Source organism: Rhodnius prolixus, unplaced genomic scaffold (assembly GCF_049639745.1).
Source record: "Rhodnius prolixus isolate KJV_2025 unplaced genomic scaffold, Rpr scaffold_41, whole genome shotgun sequence".
Classification (NCBI taxonomy): Eukaryota; Metazoa; Arthropoda; class Insecta; order Hemiptera; family Reduviidae; genus Rhodnius; species Rhodnius prolixus.
The window spans coordinates 272397-299394 of NW_027411630.1; the positions used below are offsets into that span (position 1 = coordinate 272397).

The 26998-nt window shown below is 40.1% G+C and overlaps 3 protein-coding genes across 3 annotated transcripts; 2 read left to right on the forward strand and 1 right to left on the reverse strand.

Moving 5' to 3' along the window:
* Positions 1-2435: 2435 nt before the first annotated feature.
* Positions 2436-6731, forward strand: LOC141459998 (uncharacterized). The gene has a single exon (XM_074139594.1). It carries the CDS (start codon positions 2436-2438, stop codon positions 6729-6731), a length of 4296 nt encoding a protein of 1431 aa, XP_073995695.1.
* A 2915-nt stretch (positions 6732-9646) lies between these two features.
* On the forward strand, positions 9647-13942 carry LOC141459999 (uncharacterized). Its single transcript, XM_074139595.1, has one exon. The coding sequence runs from the start codon at positions 9647-9649 to the stop codon at positions 13940-13942; it is 4296 nt and encodes a 1431-aa protein (XP_073995696.1).
* A 1780-nt stretch (positions 13943-15722) lies between these two features.
* Positions 15723-26728, reverse strand: LOC141460000 (uncharacterized). The gene is made up of 3 exons (XM_074139596.1): positions 25477-26728; positions 23621-25394; positions 15723-15798 (listed from the first exon to the last, which is right to left on the reverse strand). Exons 1-3 carry the CDS (start codon positions 26645-26647, stop codon positions 15723-15725), a joined length of 3021 nt encoding a protein of 1006 aa, XP_073995697.1. The 5' UTR covers positions 26648-26728.
* Between the last annotated feature and the right edge of the window lie 270 nt (positions 26729-26998).

A 26998-nucleotide genomic window follows, 5' to 3' on the forward strand; every position in this document is an offset into this window, starting at 1 on the left:
GAATTTGTAAAGTGTTCTGAAGACTGGTGGCGTCCCCCACTTTTCCAGCCTTAATTTTAATTGCGTCTCTTTCCAACCCCCTTCCCTTTGAATATTTTTCATGGTGCCGAAACCCGGGAAACAGTCTTCAAAACACTATTCAACTGTTTTTTCTTTTTTCTTTTTACCTTGTAAGTAATCTCGTCTTTTCTTAAAATAATTGTTTATACCTTAGTTTTATTTCAGTTTGAATATTGACAGTTTTGATTTGACAACTGTCGGGTTTTTCCTTTTTTTGTTATGTTCAGTTGTGTTTAGTCTATATAACATTGTTTGCTGCTTTATTGTATTATTAGTAAACGTAGTTAAGCTAGCACACGTTGCTTATTAGCTACCAAGTTACTTAGTCTATGTTAGTTATTTTGTCTATTTTTTGTACTGTTATTATTCTTGTCTATTGTATTGTAACTTGTGTATAATTTTCGTATTGTAAGTCCCTCCAGCCGTGGTTAATTATGGGTAATTCATTTACTTCCGGCAACGACACTCCTCCCCCCTCCCCTGCAAGCCCAACCACTCCGTCAACGGAGGATACTCCCTCAATGTCCATGCTGTCAGGGGGTGATGCAGATCTTAAAGCCATCAAGTGCCGATACCTCATTGACAGGCTTGATCGATGGACACAGAATGCAAAAACCTTGGACACAGATGTTCCCGAAATTGTAACTACGTGCCAGCGGCTTTCCTCCGGGTTTTTGACGTTGTCCCAGACTGTGGACGGGGAAGTGTGGGAATGGCTCCGAGCACTGGTTCCGGAGGAACGAGGTCCGCTTGCCAGAGCCTTGACAAAAAGCTTTGCCCAAGCTGAGCTAGTCCATTTGTCAAGGATTGCACCTATTCTAGATTCGTCTATCTCGTTTTGCGCGTCTGCCCCTCCTGGCCCAGTTTCTCAAGTCTTGGTCTCGGACGAGTCGGTGGTCGAACTCGCGAGGAGACAATTACAGGAATTGGTGATTCCAAAGATCACCCCATTCGAAGGGGATGTTCTCGCTTACCAGGAGTTCAAGCGCACCTTCCAGTTTGAGATCAATAAATTGTCCCTGCCTCCTCATAGGCGTCTCCAAGCTCTTAATTCCTGCCTGAAAGGCCCCCCTCTGTCTATTATTCAGAATTCCACGCCTACAGAGGAAGGTTACAGCTCTGCCTGGGAGACCTTGGATGCTCGCTATGAAGGCAAGTTGCGTACCGCCAGTGCGTTGTTCGAAACCTTCCTTCAGGTCCCGGAAGGGAACCCCACCATTGATGAATGTATCGCTTGGATTTCAAGGAGGCAAATGCTACTAGATCAACACGATATTCCCCAGCCGTTGGACTTCCTTTTGTGTCATGTAATTCTGTCGGCCTTGTCTGCTAACCTCCAAGAGGAGTTTAGGAAGAAGTATTTAAGATCCTTTGATGAACTGCCCCAAAGTGCACAAGTGCTGGAATTCTTGAAAAATCAAGAAGACAAGTTCGCCCCTAAAATAACATTAAGGAAATCCACCTCTCCGCCCCAAGACGTGACAGTTCCCTCTAGTCGTCTCCCTGAAGGCCCCTCCTCCCAACAATCTGAAACCCCTTCCCTTCCTAGAACATTCTTTAAGCCTAGGGCTGTCTCCACCTTGAAGCCCTCCAAGACCCACACACCCAAATCAGCTAAGTCTCTGCCCCCTTCACCCAAGAAATCCTCTTCTCCTATTCCTGCCCGACGGACACCCCCCTCCACATCGAGAGCTCCTTCCCCTCCAGTCCACTCCTTACGCTGTTACTTTTGTGACGAGTGGCATCTGATATCTAATTGTAACGAATACCTGCGACTGCCAGTGAGCAATAGATGGAGTTTCATCACTGAGAACCACTTATGTGTTAACTGTTTCTCCAAATCCCACTCAGTGGCTCAATGCCCTCGAAGTGCTGGGTGTTTGGAGTGCGCTGGTGCTCATCACACCACCCTTCATCCTCCTCCCCCCTCTTCCAGTCTAAGTCAAAGGACTTTACCCGATGTTGTCATTCCCCCGTTAATGTCTTTAAGCCCTAAGCTGACTAAGAAACTTCCTGACCCTTCTCCCAGAAGGGCAGTTCCCCACCTTCGAGATAACGTTTCTTCTCCTTCGACTTCGTCTGGTAGCAGCACCCTTTCTTCACTCCCAACTATCTACTTTGGTAGTGATCCACCAAAAGCTACTTTTTAGGGATTCGGCCCGCGCGATACCTTTCCCCAGTCCTGCCATGTTTTGTCGAGTTTTCGCCGAAACTGTCACTTGTGTCACAGACCTAATCCACAAAGCAATTCTATTTTGAAGTCTTTCCCCTCCGATTTGTCGGTATCCCCTACTGCCCTGGTTTACCTCCTTGGAGGAGATGGCCAGTGGTATCGCGCACGTGCCCTGTTGGATTCAGGCAGTGAGATCAACTTAATGACTAAAGCTTTTGCCAAGGAAAGCAAATTGACCTATAAACCCATGTCAGGCGGTGTTCGTGGCATAGGGGGCAATATTGCCACCCAAGTCGTGGGTCAGGTATCGACCAACTTAAGACAAGCCCCCCCTTTTGCCCAACTCAAAATCCCTTTCCGCGTAGTTACCAAGACTGTCCCAGATGCACCATCCTCCTATTTTCCTGTCAAGGATTGGCCGCATCTAATAGACAAACCTTTAGCCGACCCAACCTTTAATGAACCCAGGCCAGTAGATGTGGTCTTCTCCGCCTCAGTCTTTGATGCCATCGATCTCAGTAAGATTATTCGTTCCCAAAATGGTTCCCCTAACGCAAGATTGACCACTCTTGGTTGGATCATGTCTGGTCCCTTGAGAAGCTTCCCCACGAGAAGGGTTCGGTTTGACTCCTTCGTCAAGGACAGCAGGTCCAATTCTAAATTATATCGGACCTATTATAAAATTCTATTCAAGCATAAGTATGGCCAATTGGCGCCCCCTAAGGTATCCTCTAACCAGTCTATCCCAGAAGATGAGCCTTCGATTGGTAACCCTCCTAGTAACTCTGAGTCTGAGCCAATTGTCCCTCGTGACAACTCTGAAGAGTCAGACCAGCCCAGCTTACCCAGTTTGTCAGCATCCTCCCCGCAAATCCTATCCTCTTCCTCACAGGAAGCAAATCTTCAAGAGCCTCCTCGTCCGATTGTAGCTAGTCAATTCCCCTCACCGAAACCACAACGTTTAATTAGAACGCGGCGTCCACTGCAAATTATAATAACTACCCCTGACCCTGCAACTCCTCCTACTACCATACCTACTGCGGAAGACATTCCCTCTGAAGGTTCAGCTCTACCTGTCAATCTCTCTCTAGTCAATCCTGTGTTGGCAACTTCGTTTAAACCAACAGTACTTCGCCTCAGCTCTGGAAAAGCTTCACCACCTATTCCGCACCCCCCTGACTTAGTCTTGTCCCGTCTTATGGAAAAAATGTTCGCCCTGGAGGAAGTATCTGAAGTCTCTCCCCTTACGCCAGAGGAGTTGAAGGCCGAAGAGTGCTTCTCTAAGTCTCACTCTCGACTCCCTGATGGTCGGTTTTCAGTAGCACTGCCATTAAAAACCAGTCCGTGTTGCCTCGGTGAATCTAGAAAGATTGCTTTAAAGCGTCTCGTACAAACTGAATCCCGTCATGCCAAGTCCCCACATCTCCGTGCTCCCTATGTGGAGTTTATGGAGGACTACTTAGATTCGAATCATATGGAACTGGCCCCTCCTCTCAAGTCAGGTCAAATTGCCTATTATATTCCCCATCATGCGGTACACCGTCCAGACGATCCCCCGGAAAAGATTCGTGTAGTATTTAACGCTTCCCAGAAGTCCTCTTCAGGCATCTCCCTCAATGAGCTCTTGCTTCCCGGACCCCGTTTACAGCTCGATATCTGGAAGGTGGTTACCAGATTTAGAGTGGACAAATGGGTCTTTACGGCCGACATTCGCCAAATGTTTAGACAGATACAACACCCCCCGGAAGATAGGGATTTATTACGCATACTGTGGCGATTTGATACGAGCCAACCAGTGCAGGAGTACCGTTTGTGCACGGTGACTTATGGAACCACGTCAGCTCCTTACTTAGCATGTCGCGTACTCCAAGAATTAGCTATTACTTCCCAAAAGTCGTTTCCTCTAGCTTCTGAGATACTACGTGAACGCACCTATGTTGATGACGTTTCTGGGGGAGGTTGCACTCCCACTGAGGCACTCCAATCTCGAGATCAATTAATTAAACTATTGGGTCAAGCTCAAATTGAACTTCGAAAATGGGCATCAAATCATCCACAGTTACTGGATCAGATACCCCCTGAACACCTACTCCCAGCCATGTCTTCGGTCTGCCTAGAAAATGACGAAGAGTCTCAACTAAAAATTCTGGGACTTTGTTGGAACCCTTCTCAAGATTACTTTCATTTTCTGATTCGTTCTGTTCCTAGTGTTCAAACCAAAAGACAATTAGCCAGTCAGATCGCAAAAGTTTTTGACCCATTGGGATGGCTGATCCCTATAACCATTTTTGCTCGTGCAATATTTAGAATAGTCTGTCAAGCCTCCTTTGATTGGGACGATCCCCTGCCCTCATCAATTGTCCAGGAATGGGCTCAGTTCGCTGTTTCCTTGCCTGACCTGTCCAAAATTCACATACCCAGATTTTTGTCTCTACCCACTTCTAAAATGTATTTGGTGGGATTCGCTGACGCGTCCGAGCGAGCCTATGCGGCGGTGGTATATCTCGTGTCTCAGTCTGAGGACACGGTTATTAACCTGGTCATGTCCAAGGCCAGAATGGCCCCAATGAAACCGGTTACGCTTCCCCGTCTGGAGCTTTGTGCTGCCCACCTACTTGCTCTTACTATTGATAAGGTCAGATCACTCTTCCCTCAGATAACCACTCAAAACGTCCTAGCCTTTTCTGATTCTACCATTGCCCTGGCTTGGATCACAGCAACACCACCTCCGCATTGGAAGGTGTTCGTGGGCAATAGAGTAGCAGCCATCTTAGAAAAGGTACCCGCCTCGCAATGGTTCCACATCTCCTCCTCACAAAACCCCGCTGACTGTGCCTCACGTGGATTACGACCTCAAGAATTAGTGAGTCATCAGCTATGGTGGGAAGGTCCCTCTTGGCTGAAGTCAAACCACGAGTCATGGCCCCTTGGGCAAGTTGGTGCCGATTTGTCTGACCCTGTCGTGGGAGCAGAAATTCGCTCCCAGGCCTTTAATGTGTCAAATGCAATGTCCTGCCCTGAGGAATTAGAGACTAAATTTTCCAGTCTGTATACTCTGCAGAACGTAGTGGCCTGGTGCCTGCGATTCGCCCACAATACTAGAAATCCAGTACGTCGTATGTCAGGTCCATTGAATGTAAAGGAACGTATCGAAGCCCTGCGAGTCCTAATAGTCCGAGCCCAACAGCACTCGCTTTCCGAGGAAATTGAGGATGCTCAGTCCCCCAGACCTAGATTACGCCTCGTCAAAACCTTAGGCCTATTTCTGCACACTGATGGAGTGCTGCGAGTTGGAGGGAGACTCAGACTGGCCGACGTCCCCGAATCTCAAAAGCACCCTGCCTTGTTGCCTTCGCAACACCCCTTCACCGCCTTGGTCATACAAGATGCCCACATATCCAACCTCCACGTAGGCCCCACTGCCACTCATGCGTTTTTGAGAAGTCGATATTGGATTGTTAATGGTAAGAATGTTGTCCGCCGACAATTGGGTACCTGTAACAAGTGTTTCAGTGTCAAGCCAACACCCTTTAACCCCCTCATGGGTCAACTGCCAGAAGGAAGAGCCAGCGCTTCATCACCCTTCACCACCACTGGCATAGACTACGCAGGCCCCTTCAACGTGAAAATTGCTTCATTGCGTTCAGCCAAGGTCCTCCAGTCTTATCTCGCCATTTTCGTCTGTTTTTCCACCAAGGCCGTACACCTGGAACTAGTCACGGACCTCACAACACAAGCATTCTTAGCTGCCCTAAACCGTTTCGTTGCCAGGAGGGGTGTGCCGAGTCACATTTGGTCGGATAACGGCACTAACTTCGTCGGAGCCAAAAGAAGACTCAAGGAGGTATCTGCACTACTAAATGACGCCAAGTCTCAGGAGGCCATTCTGAGAGAATCCAATAAAAGAAGCATCGAGTGGCATTTCATCCCCCCTCGAGCACCACATTTTGGAGGTCTCTGGGAAGCTGCCGTTAAATCTACTAAAAGATTACTGAAGGTCACGTTAGGCACTCAAGAGCCCACCATGGAGTGTTTCCTCACAATCATTTGTCAAATTGAAGCCATATTAAATTCCAGACCTCTTACCGCTGTCTCGTCCTCGCCAGATGACCTGCAAGTCCTGACGCCAGGTCACTTTCTGATTATGCGGCCTATGACTGCACTACCTCCCGATGGCTCCTTAACTCCTCGCACTGCACTCAAATCGAAATGGGCAATGGCACAGCTCACTGTTGGACAGTTTTGGAAAAGATGGCACAAGGAGTACCTCCTCGAGCAGCAAGCCATGCTAAAATGGCATTCGCCTTCCTTCCCCGCGGCAGTGGGACAAATAGTCATGATCATGGACGACAACCTTCCTCCACTGCAGTGGTCCATGGGCCGAATAGTCAAGCTTCATCATGGCCGGGACAATGTGGCCAGGGTGGCCGAGGTCAAGACAACTTCAGGACTGATCAGCCGGCCTGTCCGGAAGCTTTGCCCCCTGCCAACTCAGTAAGTGGATCTCTGCGAGTCCACTGCGGGGGAGGATGTTTGGTTCCCCAAGAGTGGCGGCCCCCCAGACTTGTTTTTTCCCTGAGTCAGTTGGCGGAATTGGGTCAGCACAAGGAGAGAGGGGAGGCGCTGGTAGGATGTCAAGTCAAGCGTCACTGTGAGGAGTAATGTCGGCCATGTTAGCTTCAGCTTTTTCATGTTGTGATTATTAACTAAAAACTTTGGTTTGTGTTTACCAGGTTATAATAAAAAACTGTGTCTTAGTTTATGATTTAATGAGCTCAAACTTTTGGACCTTAAGGATAGAGACTCACATAAGTACAATAATCATTACATTAATTTCCCCACTGATATACGTATATTGTCTTGGACAAATAACTATTCTAATTAATTCCCCCGTTATATTGTGCTTTGTACAAACAATTAGTCTAAGTAATTCCCTGTTATATTGTGCCCTGTACATTAATTATTGCAATTAAGTCTTCCCTGTTATATTGTGCCCTGTACAACAATTATTGCAATTGAGCCTTCCCTGTTATATTGTGCCCTGTACAATAATTATTGCAATTGAGCCTTCCCTGTTATATTGTGCCCTGTACAATAATTATTGCGATTAAGTCCTCCCTGTTATCTTGTGCCCTGCACAGTAATTACTACGATTAAGCCTTCCCTGATATATTGTCGTGTACAATTAATCAGTCTTATTAACTTTCCCGTTGTATATTGCAATAATTATTACGATCACGTCTCCTCTGATATATATTGTGTTGTACCAATACTTATTCATTAAGAGTAGTGCGTACTCCGCACCAAAGTGTTACTAGAGCCATATTACTGGTGGCGTTCAGATTTATTATTATTTCACCTGTTGTAAATATATATATTTGTCTGTATCTCCTCGGAGACTTGTTAATTGTGAATAAAGTTTATGGTGAATTTGTAAAGTGTTCTGAAGACTGGTGGCGTCCCCCACTTTTCCAGCCTTAATTTTAATTGCGTCTCTTTCCAACCCCCTTCCCTTTGAATATTTTTCAACACTTATTATAACTTGGAAATATTTTTAATCACATTTTAATGTTATTTTTAAATTTAAGACTTGATTAGGGTTGTGATTTAACATGAGAATATTTTTATCATTAGGAGGATAATCTTGACACTTTTAGCACAATAAACACTTGAAATATGTTCGTAATATTTTTTTTTTTTTTTTTTTTTTTTTTTTTTTTTTTTAATAACAATAACGAGTGATTTTAGTGTAAGGTTATGGATTACCTAATGTAACCTCCCCCCCCATTAGAATGTGTTTTTGGTGCTTTTAATGTCACCTAAAATAGCATCTTAAAGGTTATAATAATATATAGAAGTTATGGATAACCTAATGTAACCTCGCCCATTATAATATGTGTGTTTTTGGCGCTTTTAATGTCACCTAAAATAGCATCTTAAAGGTTATAATAATACATAGAAGTTATGGATAACCTAATGTAACCTCCCCCATTATAATATGTGTGTTTGGTGCTTTTAATGTCACCCAATAGCATCCTAAAGTTTATAATAATACATAGAATTGGGAATATACATCTTACCATATATTAGGAATAATATGTACGACATGTTTAGGGTTGTGATTCAACACACACGCCTACAGAGGAAGGTTACAGCTCTGCCTGGGAGACCTTGGATGCTCGCTATGAAGGCAAGTTGCGTACCGCCAGTGCGTTGTTCGAAACCTTCCTTCAGGTCCCGGAAGGGAACCCCACCATTGATGAATGTATCGCTTGGATTTCAAGGAGGCAAATGCTACTAGATCAACACGATATTCCCCAGCCGTTGGACTTCCTTTTGTGTCATGTAATTCTGTCGGCCTTGTCTGCTAACCTCCAAGAGGAGTTTAGGAAGAAGTATTTAAGATCCTTTGATGAACTGCCCCAAAGTGCACAAGTGCTGGAATTCTTGAAAAATCAAGAAGACAAGTTCGCCCCTAAAATAACATTAAGGAAATCCACCTCTCCGCCACAAGACGTGACAGTTCCCTCTAGTCGTCTCCCTGAAGGCCCCTCCTCCCAACAATCTGAAACCCCTTCCCTTCCTAGAACATTCTTTAAGCCTAGGGCTGTCTCCACCTTGAAGCCCTCCAAGACCCACACACCCAAATCAGCTAAGTCTCTGCCCCCTTCACCCAAGAAATCCTCTTCTCCTATTCCTGCCCGACGGACACCCCCCTCCACATCGAGAGCTCCTTCCCCTCCAGTCCACTCCTTACGCTGTTACTTTTGTGACGAGTGGCATCTGATATCTAATTGTAACGAATACCTGCGACTGCCAGTGAGCAATAGATGGAGTTTCATCACTGAGAACCACTTATGTGTTAACTGTTTCTCCAAATCTCACTCAGTGGCTCAATGCCCTCGAAGTGCTGGGTGTTTGGAGTGCGCTGGTGCTCATCACACCACCCTTCATCCTCCTCCCCCCTCTTCCAGTCTAAGTCAAAGGACTTTACCCGATTTTGTCATTCCCCCGTTAATGTCTTTAAGCCCTAAGCTGACTAAGAAACTTCCTGACCCTTCTCCCAGAAGGGCAGTTCCCCACCTTCGAGATAACGTTTCTTCTCCTTCGACTTCGTCTGGTAGCAGCACCCTTTCTTCACTCCCAACTATCTACTTTGGTAGTGATCCACCAAAAGCTACTTTTTAGGGATTCGGCCCGCGCGATACCTTTCCCCAGTCCTGCCATGTTTTGTCGAGTGTTCGCCGAAACTGTCACTTGTGTCACAGACCTAATCCACAAAGCAATTCTATTTTGAAGTCTTTCCCCTCCGATTTGTCGGTATCCCCTACTGCCCTGGTTTACCTCCTTGGAGGAGATGGCCAGTGGTATCGCGCACGTGCCCTGTTGGATTCAGGCAGTGAGATCAACTTAATGACTAAAGCTTTTGCCAAGGAAAGCAAATTGACCTATAAACCCATGTCAGGCGGTGTTCGTGGCATAGGGGGCAATATTGCCACCCAAGTCGTGGGTCAGGTATCGACCAACTTAAGACAAGCCCCCCCTTTTGCCCAACTCAAAATCCCTTTCCGCGTAGTTACCAAGACTGTCCCAGATGCACCATCCTCCTATTTTCCTGTCAAGGATTGGCCGCATCTAATAGACAAACCTTTAGCCGACCCAACCTTTAATGAACCCAGGCCAGTAGATGTGGTCTTCTCCGCCTCAGTCTTTGATGCCATCGATCTCAGTAAGATTATTCGTTCCCAAAATGGTTCCCCTAACGCAAGATTGACCACTCTTGGTTGGATCATGTCTGGTCCCTTGAGAAGCTTCCCCACGAGAAGGGTTCGGTTTGACTCCTTCGTCAAGGACAGCAGGTCCAATTCTAAATTATATCGGACCTATTATAAAATTCTATTCAAGCATAAGTATGGCCAATTGGCGCCCCCTAAGGTATCCTCTAACCAGTCTATCCCAGAAGATGAGCCTTCGATTGGTAACCCTCCTAGTAACTCTGAGTCTGAGCCAATTGTCCCTCGTGACAACTCTGAAGAGTCAGACCAGCCCAGCTTACCCAGTTTGTCAGCATCCTCCCCGCAAATCCTATCCTCTTCCTCACAGGAAGCAAATCTTCAAGAGCCTCCTCGTCCGATTGTAGCTAGTCAATTCCCCTCACCGAAACCACAACGTTTAATTAGAACGCGGCGTCCACTGCAAATTATAATAACTACCCCTGACCCTGCAACTCCTCCTACTACCATACCTACTGCGGAAGACATTCCCTCTGAAGGTTCAGCTCTACCTGTCAATCTCTCTCTAGTCAATCCTGTGTTGGCAACTTCGTTTAAACCAACAGTACTTCGCCTCAGCTCTGGAAAAGCTTCACCACCTATTCCGCACCCCCCTGACTTAGTCTTGTCCCGTCTTATGGAAAAAATGTTCGCCCTGGAGGAAGTATCTGAAGTCTCTCCCCTTACGCCAGAGGAGTTGAAGGCCGAAGAGTGCTTCTCTAAGTCTCACTCTCGACTCCCTGATGGTCGGTTTTCAGTAGCACTGCCATTAAAAACCAGTCCGTGTTGCCTCGGTGAATCTAGAAAGATTGCTTTAAAGCGTCTCGTACAAACTGAATCCCGTCATGCCAAGTCCCCACATCTCCGTGCTCCCTATGTGGAGTTTATGGAGGACTACTTAGATTCGAATCATATGGAACTGGCCCCTCCTCTCAAGTCAGGTCAAATTGCCTATTATATTCCCCATCATGCGGTACACCGTCCAGACGATCCCCCGGAAAAGATTCGTGTAGTATTTAACGCTTCCCAGAAGTCCTCTTCAGGCATCTCCCTCAATGAGCTCTTGCTTCCCGGACCCCGTTTACAGCTCGATATCTGGAAGGTGGTTACCAGATTTAGAGTGGACAAATGGGTCTTTACGGCCGACATTCGCCAAATGTTTAGACAGATACAACACCCCCCGGAAGATAGGGATTTATTACGCATACTGTGGCGATTTGATACGAGCCAACCAGTGCAGGAGTACCGTTTGTGCACGGTGACTTATGGAACCACGTCAGCTCCTTACTTAGCATGTCGCGTACTCCAAGAATTAGCTATTACTTCCCAAAAGTCGTTTCCTCTAGCTTCTGAGATACTACGTGAACGCACCTATGTTGATGACGTTTCTGGGGGAGGTTGCACTCCCACTGAGGCACTCCAATCTCGAGATCAATTAATTAAACTATTGGGTCAAGCTCAAATTGAACTTCGAAAATGGGCATCAAATCATCCACAGTTACTGGATCAGATACCCCCTGAACACCTACTCCCAGCCATGTCTTCGGTCTGCCTAGAAAATGACGAAGAGTCTCAACTAAAAATTCTGGGACTTTGTTGGAACCCTTCTCAAGATTACTTTCATTTTCTGATTCGTTCTGTTCCTAGTGTTCAAACCAAAAGACAATTAGCCAGTCAGATCGCAAAAGTTTTTGACCCATTGGGATGGCTGATCCCTATAACCATTTTTGCTCGTGCAATATTTAGAATAGTCTGTCAAGCCTCCTTTGATTGGGACGATCCCCTGCCCTCATCAATTGTCCAGGAATGGGCTCAGTTCGCTGTTTCCTTGCCTGACCTGTCCAAAATTCACATACCCAGATTTTTGTCTCTACCCACTTCTAAAATGTATTTGGTGGGATTCGCTGACGCGTCCGAGCGAGCCTATGCGGCGGTGGTATATCTCGTGTCTCAGTCTGAGGACACGGTTATTAACCTGGTCATGTCCAAGGCCAGAATGGCCCCAATGAAACCGGTTACGCTTCCCCGTCTGGAGCTTTGTGCTGCCCACCTACTTGCTCTTACTATTGATAAGGTCAGATCACTCTTCCCTCAGATAACCACTCAAAACGTCCTAGCCTTTTCTGATTCTACCATTGCCCTGGCTTGGATCACAGCAACACCACCTCCGCATTGGAAGGTGTTCGTGGGCAATAGAGTAGCAGCCATCTTAGAAAAGGTACCCGCCTCGCAATGGTTCCACATCTCCTCCTCACAAAACCCCGCTGACTGTGCCTCACGTGGATTACGACCTCAAGAATTAGTGAGTCATCAGCTATGGTGGGAAGGTCCCTCTTGGCTGAAGTCAAACCACGAGTCATGGCCCCTTGGGCAAGTTGGTGCCGATTTGTCTGACCCTGTCGTGGGAGCAGAAATTCGCTCCCAGGCCTTTAATGTGTCAAATGCAATGTCCTGCCCTGAGGAATTAGAGACTAAATTTTCCAGTCTGTATACTCTGCAGAACGTAGTGGCCTGGTGCCTGCGATTCGCCCACAATACTAGAAATCCAGTACGTCGTATGTCAGGTCCATTGAATGTAAAGGAACGTATCGAAGCCCTGCGAGTCCTAATAGTCCGAGCCCAACAGCACTCGCTTTCCGAGGAAATTGAGGATGCTCAGTCCCCCAGACCTAGATTACGCCTCGTCAAAACCTTAGGCCTATTTCTGCACACTGATGGAGTGCTGCGAGTTGGAGGGAGACTCAGACTGGCCGACGTCCCCGAATCTCAAAAGCACCCTGCCTTGTTGCCTTCGCAACACCCCTTCACCGCCTTGGTCATACAAGATGCCCACATATCCAACCTCCACGTAGGCCCCACTGCCACTCATGCGTTTTTGAGAAGTCGATATTGGATTGTTAATGGTAAGAATGTTGTCCGCCGACAATTGGGTACCTGTAACAAGTGTTTCAGTGTCAAGCCAACACCCTTTAACCCCCTCATGGGTCAACTGCCAGAAGGAAGAGCCAGCGCTTCATCACCCTTCACCACCACTGGCATAGACTACGCAGGCCCCTTCAACGTGAAAATTGCTTCATTGCGTTCAGCCAAGGTCCTCCAGTCTTATCTCGCCATTTTCGTCTGTTTTTCCACCAAGGCCATACACCTGGAACTAGTCACGGACCTCACAACACAAGCATTCTTAGCTGCCCTAAACCGTTTCGTTGCCAGGAGGGGTGTGCCGAGTCACATTTGGTCGGATAACGGCACTAACTTCGTCGGAGCCAAAAGAAGACTCAAGGAGGTATCTGCACTACTAAATGACGCCAAGTCTCAGGAGGCCATTCTGAGAGAATCCAATAAAAGAAGCATCGAGTGGCATTTCATCCCCCCTCGAGCACCACATTTTGGAGGTCTCTGGGAAGCTGCCGTTAAATCTACTAAAAGATTACTGAAGGTCACGTTAGGCACTCAAGAGCCCACCATGGAGTGTTTCCTCACAATCATTTGTCAAATTGAAGCCATATTAAATTCCAGACCTCTTACCGCTGTCTCGTCCTCGCCAGATGACCTGCAAGTCCTGACGCCAGGTCACTTTCTGATTATGCGGCCTATGACTGCACTACCTCCCGATGGCTCCTTAACTCCTCGCACTGCACTCAAATCGAAATGGGCAATGGCACAGCTCACTGTTGGACAGTTTTGGAAAAGATGGCACAAGGAGTACCTCCTCGAGCAGCAAGCCATGCTAAAATGGCATTCGCCTTCCTTCCCCGCGGCAGTGGGACAAATAGTCATGATCATGGACGACAACCTTCCTCCACTGCAGTGGTCCATGGGCCGAATAGTCAAGCTTCATCATGGCCGGGACAATGTGGCCAGGGTGGCCGAGGTCAAGACAACTTCAGGACTGATCAGCCGGCCTGTCCGGAAGCTTTGCCCCCTGCCAACTCAGTAAGCGGATCTCTGCGAGTCCACTGCGGGGGAGGATGTTTGGTTCCCCAAGAGTGGCGGCCCCCCAGACTTGTTTTTTCCCTGAGTCAGTTGGCGGAATTGGGTCAGCACAAGGAGAGAGGGGAGGCGCTGGTAGGATGTCAAGTCAAGCGTCACTGTGAGGAGTAATGTCGGCCATGTTAGCTTCAGCTTTTTCATGTTGTGATTATTAACTAAAAACTTTGGTTTGTGTTTACCAGGTTATAATAAAAAACTGTGTCTTAGTTTATGATTTAATGAGCTCAAACTTTTGGACCTTAAGGATAGAGACTCACATAAGTACAATAATCATTACATTAATTTCCCCACTGATATACGTATATTGTCTTGGACAAATAACTATTCTAATTAATTCCCCCGTTATATTGTGCTTTGTACAAACAATTAGTCTAAGTAATTCCCTGTTATATTGTGCCCTGTACATTAATTATTGCAATTAAGTCTTCCCTGTTATATTGTGCCCTGTACAACAATTATTGCAATTGAGCCTTCCCTGTTATATTGTGCCCTGTACAATAATTATTGCAATTGAGCCTTCCCTGTTATATTGTGCCCTGTACAATAATTATTGCGATTAAGTCCTCCCTGTTATCTTGTGCCCTGCACAGTAATTACTACGATTAAGCCTTCCCTGATATATTGTCGTGTACAATTAATCAGTCTTATTAACTTTCCCGTTGTATATTGCAATAATTATTACGATCACGTCTCCTCTGATATATATTGTGTTGTACCAATACTTATTCATTAAGAGTAGTGCGTACTCCGCACCAAAGTGTTACTAGAGCCATATTACTGGTGGCGTTCAGATTTATTATTATTTCACCTGTTGTAAATATATATATTTGTCTGTATCTCCTCGGAGACTTGTTAATTGTGAATAAAGTTTATGGTGAATTTGTAAAGTGTTCTGAAGACTGGTGGCGTCCCCCACTTTTCCAGCCTTAATTTTAATTGCGTCTCTTTCCAACCCCCTTCCCTTTGAATATTTTTCAACACTTATTATAACTTGGAAATATTTTTAATCACATTTTAATGTTATTTTTAAATTTAAGACTTGATTAGGGTTGTGATTTAACATGAGAATATTTTTATCATTAGGAGGATAATCTTGACACTTTTAGCACAATAAACACTTGAAATATGTTCGTAATATTTTTTTTTTTTTTTTTTTTTTTTTTTTTTTTTAATAACAATAACGAGTGATTTTAGTGTAAGGTTATGGATTACCTAATGTAACCTCCCCCCCCATTAGAATGTGTTTTTGGTGCTTTTAATGTCACCTAAAATAGCATCTTAAAGGTTATAATAATATATAGAAGTTATGGATAACCTAATGTAACCTCGCCCATTATAATATGTGTGTTTTTGGCGCTTTTAATGTCACCTAAAATAGCATCTTAAAGGTTATAATAATACATAGAAGTTATGGATAACCTAATGTAACCTCCCCCATTATAATATGTGTGTTTGGTGCTTTTAATGTCACCCAATAGCATCCTAAAGTTTATAATAATACATAGAATTGGGAATATACATCTTACCGTATATTAGGAATAATATGTACGACATGTTTAGGGTTGTGATTCAACATGAGAATATTTAATCATTAGGAGGATAATCTTGACACTTTTAGCACAATAAACACTTAGAATATGTTCGTAAAAAAAATTTTTATTTATTTATTTATTTTATTTTATTTATCTTTAATATACTTACCAATAACGAGTGATTTTAGTGTAAGGTTATGGATAACCTAATGTAACCTCCTCCAGTATAATTTTATACGTTTTTGGTGCTTTTGAGGTCACCCAATAGCATCTTAAACATTATGGAATTTGATTAAAGGAGTTTGATTAAATTTTAACCAAAAAATACGACATCTTATCACTGGTTATTGGATAACAAAGATTGAAATATGTTACTCTTATTAAGACTTGGAAATATTTTTTATCACACACATTTTAATGTTATTATTTCTTAGAAAAAATATGCTCATTAGAGGATAAATATTAACTTTGTAAGGGAAAAAATGGAAGCATCCTGAGGGATTAAAAACATACTTGTAGAGATAAGAATATGTTCGTAATAATATTTTTATTTTATTTATTAATTTATTTTTAATATACTTACCAATGACGAGTGACTGTAGTGTAAGGTTATGGATAACCTAATGTAACCTCCACCAGTATAATTACATATATGTTTTTGGTGCTTTTAAGGTCACCCAATAGCATTTTAAACATTATGGAATGCGATTAAAGGAGTTTGATTAAATTTTAACCAAAAATACGACATGTTATCACTGTTTATTGGATAACAAAGATTAAAATATATTACACTTATTAAGACTTGGAAAGATTTTGAGGATAAATATTAACTTTGTATGGGAAAAAATGGAAGCATCCGGAGGGATTAAAAACATACTCGTAGAGATAACAATATGTTGGTAATAATATTTTTATTTTATTTATTAATTTTTTTTTAATATACTTACCAATAACGAGCGATTTTAGTGTAAGGTTATGGATAAACTAATGTAACCTCCTCCAGTATAATTATATATATGTTTTTGGTGCTTTTAAGGTCACCCAATAGCATCTTAAACATTATGGAATGCGATTAAAGGAGTTTGATTAAATTTTAACAAAAAAAATACGACTTCTTATCACTGGTTATTGATAACAAGGATTATAATATATTACAATTATTAAGACTTGGAAATATTTTTTATCACACACATTTTAATGTTATTATTACTTAGGAAAAATATGCTCATTAGAGGATAAATATTAGCTTTGTATGGGAAAAAATGGAAGCATCCTGAGGGATTAAAAACATACTTGTAGAGATAAGAATATGTTCGTAATAATATTTTTATTTTATTTATTAATTTTTTTTTAATATACTTACCAATAACGAGCGATTTTAGTGTAAGGTTATGGATAACCTAATGTAACCTCCTCCAGTATAATTATAAATATGTTTTTGGTGCTTTTAAGGTCACCCAATAGCATCTTAAACATTATGGAATGCGATTAAAGGAGTTTGATTAAATTTTAACAAAAAAAATACGACTTCTTATCACTGGTTATTGATAACAAGGATTATAATATATTACAATTATTAAGACTTGGAAATATTTTTTATCACACACATTTTAATGTTATTATTACTTAGGAAAAATATGCTCATTAGAGGATAAATATTAGCTTTGTATGGGAAAAAATGGAAGCATCCTGAGGGATTAAAAACATACTTGTAGAGATAAGAATATGTTCGTAATAATATTTTTATTTTATTTATTAATTTTTTTTTTTAATATACTTACCAATAACGAGCGATTTTAGTGTAAGGTTATGGATAACCTAATGTAACCTCCTAATGTAATCTAATGTAACCTAATGTAACCTCCTAATGTAACCTCCTCCAGTATAATTATATACGTTTTTGGTGCTTTTAAGGTCACCCAATAGCATCTTAAACATTATGGAATGCGATTAAAGAAGTTTGATTAAAGAATATGTCCGTAATAATATTTTTATTTTATTTATTAATGTTTTTTTTTAACATACTTACCAATAACGAGTGATTTTAGTGTAAGGTTATTGATAACCTAATGTAACCTCCTCCAGTGTAATTATATATATGTTTTTGGTGCTTTTAAGGTCACCCAATAGCATCTTAAACATTATGGAATGCGATTAAAGGAGTTTGATTAAATTTTAACAAAAAAAATACGACTTCTTATCACTGGTTATTGATAACAAGGATTATAATATATTACAATTATTAAGACTTGGAAATATTTTTTATCACACACATTTTAATGTTATTATTACTTAGGAAAAATATGCTCATTAGAGGATAAATATTAGCTTTGTATGGGAAAAAATGGAAGCATCCTGAGGGATTAAAAACATACTTGTAGAGATAAGAATATGTTCGTAATAATATTTTTATTTTATTTATTAATTTTTTTTTTTAATATACTTACCAATAACGAGCGATTTTAGTGTAAGGTTATGGATAACCTAATGTAACCTCCTAATGTAATCTAATGTAACCTAATGTAACCTCCTAATGTAACCTCCTCCAGTATAATTATATACGTTTTTGGTGCTTTTAAGGTCACCCAATAGCATCTTAAACATTATGGAATGCGATTAAAGAAGTTTGATTAAAGAATATGTCCGTAATAATATTTTTATTTTATTTATTAATGTTTTTTTTTAACATACTTACCAATAACGAGTGATTTTAGTGTAAGGTTATTGATAACCTAATGTAACCTCCTCCAGTGTAATTATATATATGTTTTTGGTGCTTTTAAGGTCACCCAATAGCATCTTAAACATTATGGAATGCGATTAAAGGAGTTTGATTAAATTTTAACAAAAAAAATACGACTTCTTATCACTGGTTATTGATAACAAGGATTATAATATATTACAATTATTAAGACTTGGAAATATTTTTTATCACACACATTTTAATGTTATTATTACTTAGGAAAAATATGCTCATTAGAGGATAAATATTAGCTTTGTATGGGAAAAAATGGAAGCATCCTGAGGGATTAAAAACATACTTGTAGAGATAAGAATATGTTCGTAATAATATTTTTATTTTATTTATTAATTTTTTTTTTTAATATACTTACCAATAACGAGCGATTTTAGTGTAAGGTTATGGATAACCTAATGTAACCTCCTAATGTAATCTAATGTAACCTAATGTAACCTCCTAATGTAACCTCCTCCAGTATAATTATATACGTTTTTGGTGCTTTTAAGGTCACCCAATAGCATCTTAAACATTATGGAATGCGATTAAAGAAGTTTGATTAAAGAATATGTCCGTAATAATATTTTTATTTTATTTATTAATGTTTTTTTTTAACATACTTACCAATAACGAGTGATTTTAGTGTAAGGTTATTGATAACCTAATGTAACCTCCTCCAGTGTAATTATATATATGTTTTTGGTGCTTTTAAGGTCACCCAATAGCATCTTAAACATTATGGAATGCGATTAAAGGAGTTTGATTAAATTTTAACAAAAAAAATATGACATCTTATCACTGGTTATTGATAACAAGGATTATAATATATTACAATTATTAAGACTTGGAAATATTTTTTATTACACACATTTTAATGTTATTATTACTTAGGAAAAATATGCTCATTAGAGGATAATTATTAGCTTTGTATGGGAAAAAATGGAAGCAACCTGAGGGATTAAAAACATACTTATAGAGATAAGAATATGTTCGTAATAATATTTTTATTTTATTTATTAATTTTTTTTTTAATATACTTACCAATAACAAGTGATTTTAGTGTAAGGTTATGGATAACCTAATGTAACCTCCTCCAGTATAATTATATATACGTTTTTGGTGCTTTTAAGGTCACCCAATAGCATCTTAAACATGATGGAATGCGAATAAAGGAGTTTGATTAAATTTTAACCAAAAATACGAAATCTTATCACTGGTTATTGTACAACAAAGATTAAAATATATTACACTTATTAAGAATTGGAAATATTTAGATGATAAATATTAACTTTGTATGGGTAAAAATGGAAGCATCCTGAGGGATTAAAAACATACTTGTAGAGATAAGAATATGTTGGTATAATATTTTTATTTTATTTATTAATTTACACATAAATTCACACACACACACAAAACTCGAAACTTAAGACTTCATATACTAAACTTAAAAATATGTGTGTTTGTGTGTGTGTGTGTGTGTGTGTGTGTGTGTGTGTGTGTGTGTGTGTGTGTGTGTATGGAGTATTAAGTATGCTAGATGGGAACATGCTGGGTTAAAAAAAAAAAAAACATGGATTACATAAAGTTTTACAAGTATGTTTTTAACCCCTCCGTATGTTTCCATTTTCCCATACTTAATATAGTAAGTAATAATAATATACTTATTTACTTAATACTCAATACACAAGACTTACAATCTTTATGCATTTTTATGTTTTTATGTATTTCTACATGTATGTTTTTAACCCCTTAGGATGTTTTTATTTTCCCATACTTAATATAGTAAATAATAATAATATACTTATTTACTTAATACTGAATACACAAAACTTACTATCTTTATGTATTTTTATGTTTATACGTATTTCTACAAGTATGTTTTTAATCCCTCAGGATGCTTCCATTTTTTCCCATACAAAGCTAATATTTATCCTCTAATGAGCATATTTTTCCTAAGTAATAATAACATTAAAATGTGTGTGATAAAAAATATTCCCGTCTTAATAATTGTAATATATTATAATCCTTGTTATCAATAACAAGTGATAAGATGTCGTATTTTTTTGGTTAAAATTTAATCAAACTCCTTTAATCGCATTCCATAATGTTTAAGATGCTATTGGGTGACCTTAAAAACACCAAAAACATATATATAATTATACTGGAGGAGGTTACATTAGGTTATCCATAACCTTACACTAAAATCACTCGTTATTGGTAAGTGTTATCAATAACCAGTGATAAGATGTCGTATTTTTTGGTTAAAATTTAATCAAACTCCTTTAATCGAATTCCATAATGTTTAAGATGCTATTGGGTGACCTTAAAAGTACCAAAAACATATATAATTATAATGGAGGAAGTTACATTAGGTTATCCATAACCTTACACTAAAATCACTCATTATTGGTAAGTATATTAAAAAAAAAAAATTAATAAATAAAATAAAAATATTATTACGAACATATTCTTTAATCAATCTCCTTTAATCGCATTCTATAATGTTTAAGATGCTACTGGGTGACCTTAAAAGCACCAAAAACGTATATATTTATACTGGAGTAGGTTACATTAGGTTATCCATAACCTTACACTAAAATCGCTCGTTATTGGTAAGTATATTAAAAAAAAAAAATTAATAAATAAAATAAAAATATTATTACAAACATATTCTTATCTCTACAAGTATGTTTTTAATCTTTCAGGATGCTTCCATTTTTTCCCATACAAAGTTAATATTTTTCCTCTAAATATTTCCAAGTCTTAATAAGTGTATATATATTAATCTTTGTTATCCAATAACCAGTGATAAGATGTCGTATTTTTGGTTAAAATTTAATCAATCTCCTTTGATCGCATTCTATAATGTTTAAGATGCTACTGGGTGACCTTAAAAGCACCAAAAACGTATATATTTATACTGGAGTAGGTTACATTAGGTTATCCATAACCTTACACTAAAATCGCTCGTTATTGGTAAGTATATTAAAAATAAAATTAATAAATAAAATAAAAATATTATTACAAACATATTCTTATCTCTACAAGTATGTTTTTAATCCCTCAGGATGCTTCCATTTTTTCCCAAACAAAGTTAATATTTTTCCTCTAAATATTTCCAAGTCTTAATAAGTGTAATATATATTAATCTTTGTTATCCAAAAACCAGTGATAAGATGTCGTATTTTTGGTTAAAATTTAATCAAACTCCTTTAATCGCATTCCATAATGTATAAGATGCTATTGGGTGACCTTAAAAGCACCAAAAACATATATATACGAGTGTCGTTTGAAAAGTCCGTGCAAAGTCAGAGAGATAGCACCACTGGCGCGTATCGAGGTTATGTTTAGTTAGTAGCATCTCTTGGAAGAACACACACCAAGTTTTAGCCAGATCGGTCTATTTCTTTGTGTTTGGCATTCGTTTGAATCGAGGAAGTCGAGTGATTTTCAAGAATGGACGAAAAAGAATTTCGTGTGTTGATTAAACACTACTTTATGAAAGGCAAAACGCCTGAGGAGACTAAAGAGAAGCTTGATAAACATTATGGTGACTCTGCACCTTCGATTAGGACAGTTTATAAGTGGTTTCAAAATTTTCGGAGTGGCCATATGGGCACAAGTGACTCTGAACGTTCTGGACGCCCTGTTGAGGTTACTACTCCAGAAATCATTGATAAAATCCATGATATGGTGATGGACGACAGAAGAGTGAAGGTGCGTGAGATTGCTAGTGCTGTGGGCATCTCGAATGAACGGGTACATAATGTTTTGCATCAACATTTGGACATGACAAAGCTATCCGCAAGATGGGTGCCGCGATTGCTCACGCTTGACCAAAAAGGAAATCGTGTAAGGACGGTTTGCAGCTGTTCCAGAAGAATCCGCAGGACTTTAAGCGTCATTTCGTCACTGTGGATGAAACATGGATACATCACTACACTCCTGAGACCACAGAACAATCTAAACAATGGGTTACCAAGGGGGAATCTGCGCCAAAAAAAGGCGAAGACCGTTCCTTCGGCCGGAAAGATTATGGCGACTGTCTTTTGGGATTCGCAAGGAATAATCCTCATCGACTATCTGGAAAAGGGAAAACTATTACAGGTGCATATTATTCATCGTTATTGGACCGTTTGAAAACCGAGCTGCATGAAAAACGCCCACGATTGGCCAACAAAAAAGTCCTTTTCCATCACGACAACGCACCAGCTCACACCTCAGCAGTTGAGGTCGCAAAATTAATAGAAATAGGGTTCCAACTCGTTTCACATCCCCCCTATTCTCCAGACTTGGCTCCCTCGGACTACTATTTGTTCCCCAATATGAAGGAAATGGCTGGGGAGAAAAAGATTTTATTCAAACGAGGAGGTGATTGCAGAAACGAATGGCTATTTTTCAGACGGACAAATTTTATTATTCGGAAGGGATCAACAAACTAGAGCAGCGTTGGACGAAGTGTATAAGCCTAAAAGGAGACTATGTTGAAAAATAAAAAAGGTTTACCCCAAAAATTAAGTAGTTTTTATTTTTGCACGGACTTGTCAAACGACCCTCGTATATTAAAAAAAAATAAAATAAAATAAATAAATAAAAATATTATTACGAACATATTATTATCTCTACAAGTATGTTTTTTAACCACTCAGGATGCTTTCATTTTTTCCCATACAAAGTTAATATTTTTCCTCTAATGAGCATATTTTCTAAGTAATAATAATAACATTAAAATGGGTGTGTTAAAAAATATTTCCAAGTCTTAATAAGTGTAACATATTATAATCTTTGTTATCCAATAACCAGTGATAAGATGTCGTATTTTTTGGTTAAAATTTAATCAAACTCCTTTAATCAAATTCCATAATTTTTAAGATGCTATTGGGTGACCTTAAAACACCAAAAACGTATATAATTATACTGGAGGTGGTTACATTAGGTTATCCATAACCTTACACTAAAATCACTCGTTATTGGTAAGTACGAGGGTCGTTTGAAAAGTCCGTGCAAAGTCAGAGAGATAGCACCACTGGCGCGTATCGAGGTTATGTTTAGTTAGTAGCATCTCTTGGAAGAACGCACACCATGTTTTAGCCAGATCGGTCTATTTCTTTGTGTTTGGCATTCGTTTGAATCGAGGAAGTCGAGTGATTTTCAAAAAATGGACGAAAAAGAATTTCGTGTGTTGATTAAACACTACTTTATGAAAGGCAAAACGCCTGAGGAGACTAAAGAGAAGCTTGATAAACATTATGGTGACTCTGCACCTTCGATTAGGACAGTTTATAAGTGGTTTCAAAATTTTCGGAGTGGCCATATGGGCACAAGTGACGCTGAAGATATTGTTAGATCGTTGCACCTTGTACGATGTCGATACAATATATCATCAGTCATTGAATCTTTGTGATTATCCCACAACATTTGTGCTCGGGCCGGGAAACATGTAGCCAGTACTATAGCAAATAGTAGACGAATTTGTGTTCCTGTGCAGTTTAATGCTGCTTCAGCAAGCATGCTGTCCCAATGATTGTCGTCTTCTAGCAAGCCTAGAGCAAGGCATGCATCTTTATGCGTAGGATACTGTTGTCCATCTACCTTCCGTATATCTTGAAATGACAATGGTCCGGTGACATTAACCAACAATAGTCGCAGATAAAAGCACTCAGTCTGCCTTGGATTGACGGTATATACACGACCCAAACTATTTGATTTGAATAAACCGGGGCACGCATCAACAGGTATCCCTTGCTTGCGGGGTATCCATTTTTTCGATTGAGCCCATGTAAAATACCGCGGAACTTCAGAATAGAGCAGTGTTTGTGCGAAGGCACCAAAAGCATCCGCACGATTGCACAATTCAAAAAATTCGGTGAGCGTAGTTTTCGGTGGATTTATAGCATGATCAAGCGCTGTGTCGTTCGTGAAATATACGCGCTGGCCGTTTTCAAGATGGACAGCTAAATGGATAACTGCTGGATCCCGTTCATGAATTGGGAAACCGAAAATACGCCAGACAGCTTCATTGGAACTGATATACCGGCCAATTTGGTAATTCGTGATTTCATCATTTTGATTCAACGGAGGAGAATGAACATTATTATTTTCAATCCGAAATACAGCCATATCACTTCCTTTATTCACATACTTGCAAATATATTTGATACTCTTCACCGAACTGCATGACTCAACATTTATATGAGCATTAAAGGTTTTGCTCAGCAGAGGAGAATATGGTACCACCCAACGATTGTCAATGTCGATGTCTCCGTTGTTGGTAGTTTTAATGAAAGATTGTCCGCCATTTTCGGTACTTCTTCGACGATATATTGGATATCCGTCAACATGTGTGACCGTATCGTTAGTGAAATCTTTAGGAAAACGCTTTGTACATTTTCCATCTACCATGCAAGGTGATGAACGATTCAGACGTCCGCATGGACCATGAATCATGTTTGTTGTAACAATATCAAACAGTAATTGATCAGTAGACGGATCTGGAATCTCTGCAGAAATCAAACTATCGATGTCTTCAGCACGTATTTTGTCGACGAACCAAATTAAAATGTGTGCATGAGGTAATCCACGCTTTTGCCACTCAACTGAATACATCCAACAACGTGTGGGGCCAAATACATGCAATTTGGTAATGAAGCTGATTAAAGACTTTAATTTTTGTTTAAACACACGTGCTGTAATGTCATGACGATGTATTGCGTTTTGTCCTGGCAATAGCAATGATATAATTTCCTGCCATTTTGGATTACATGTAAAAGTAATGAAAAGACACGGTCGTCCATATTCACGCACGAATGTCATAGCATCCTGAATGTATTCTTGCATGTGACGTGGACTACCTACGTACGATGATGGTAAGATAACAGAGTTACCGATTTCGGCAGTGTCAGCGTTGTTCGCAATAGCATCTCGCAAGAGAATATATTCTTCCGCACGCAGCTTCTGTTGATTATATCGCAAGTATCGTAGCCGTTCACTCTCTATCTTCGCATACATGTCGACCATAAATTGTTGGCAAAGCTCACGACATCGTAAAATGATGTTATCTCGACCACGTCTAATCATCAAACGATATGAATAAAAATCCTTCGAGCTAACGTTCTTATTTGTTTCAGCTCCTGTAATAATATATATTTAAATTAATTGAAAATTTATTCTTTAATAATAAAATAGGTGTGTTCTTAATAATGAAAGAATTACCTGTTACGGGATCTCGTTGTTTAATGTTTACGCAATATCCATCTTGTCCCTTCCAGAAAATTAGTGGATATTGGAGAGCGTCATATGAACGATGGGTATCACTGATGAACTGAAGATCATTATTTCTTCTTCGAATCACGATTTGTCGCGTAGCTGTACGGTCGCCAACCATGATTCCAGCAACGTCGTCAACAACAGGTGCGTTGAATCTACGTACATGCTCTCCAGCTGGTGTTCTATCAGGATTGATGACAATAGCGTGATTGTCACTTTGTAGCTTGGGCATGTGTGATTTGAAGAATTTTAATAATTCATTGTGCTCATTTAACAGAGCGTCCAGCTCGCTGACGATACGCCTGGCAAAAGGTGAATTAAGATTATGGTAGTCGCAACGTGCATCCACGCGATTAGCGAGTGCACGTTCGGAATCCTCGCCACCCATAAAGTATATTTGTAAAAATTTATGAGGTTCGTTTGGCATTGGCAGCAATGAGCCCACTTTGTGATAAACTTGGCCTTTGATTTTGAACGTGGAATTAAATTGTTGACCGTTTGCAGCAGTATTGTTAACTATTTCTGTTGCTCCAAATGATGTCATTTGGAAACATGAATTGAATGTGCGAATTGACTTCAGGAACAGGCTAGAATCTGGATCTGTACCGATAAGTAAACCGTGCAATGGTTCAGGTGGTGTTTCAATTTCGGTTAGTTGTATTTTTCCTGATGAGCAACACATCCCAACTGGCTCATTTTTAAATTTAAGTGCATGGCAACGCGGGCATTCCTTTTCCAAAGTACCAATAACCACTTTAGAATGATTATAATATTCAACATCCGGCTCGTACTGGAACGCTAGTCGAAGAAATAAATTTGACGTAAATGCTCGATGAACTTGTTGGCGTTGTTGGTCAATTCCTCTACGTCCATCGACTATGAATCTGCGAGTTTCTCTTCGTTCTAGTTGTCTTTGTTGATTTCGTTCATCTCGTGCCTCTTGTGATCGTAATTCACGTAACTGCGACATTCTCCTACTCGCATCGGCATTGACTTTTTGAATTTGTTCGCTTGATCTTTGTACTCTTTCATCTAGCCGGGCTCTAGAATTGATCGTTCGACGACTCAAATTAGCCCCTTTGCGTTTTTTTGGCATTGCTGACTGTACATAGAACATATAAATAAATGAAGTTAAAATACTTAAATGGCGGGGATAACTGATCGATTGTTAGGTGATCAGTAGTCGAACGGTGAGGGCGGGAGATCAAATTGAATTTAGGGTTGTATGTATTTTTGTATGATGTGTCATAAAATAATAAAAACAAAAAATTTTGCCTAAAAAATAAAAAAAAAATTTAGGGGTGGACTACCCTTAACATTTAGGGGGATGAAAAATAGATGTTGGCCGATTCTCCACCCTGGCCGACAATCACGCTAAGGATCACAAAAATCGATCGAGCCGTTTCGGAGGAGTTCAAGTTCGAACACCGTGACACGAGAATTTTATATATTATATTATAACCTTTAA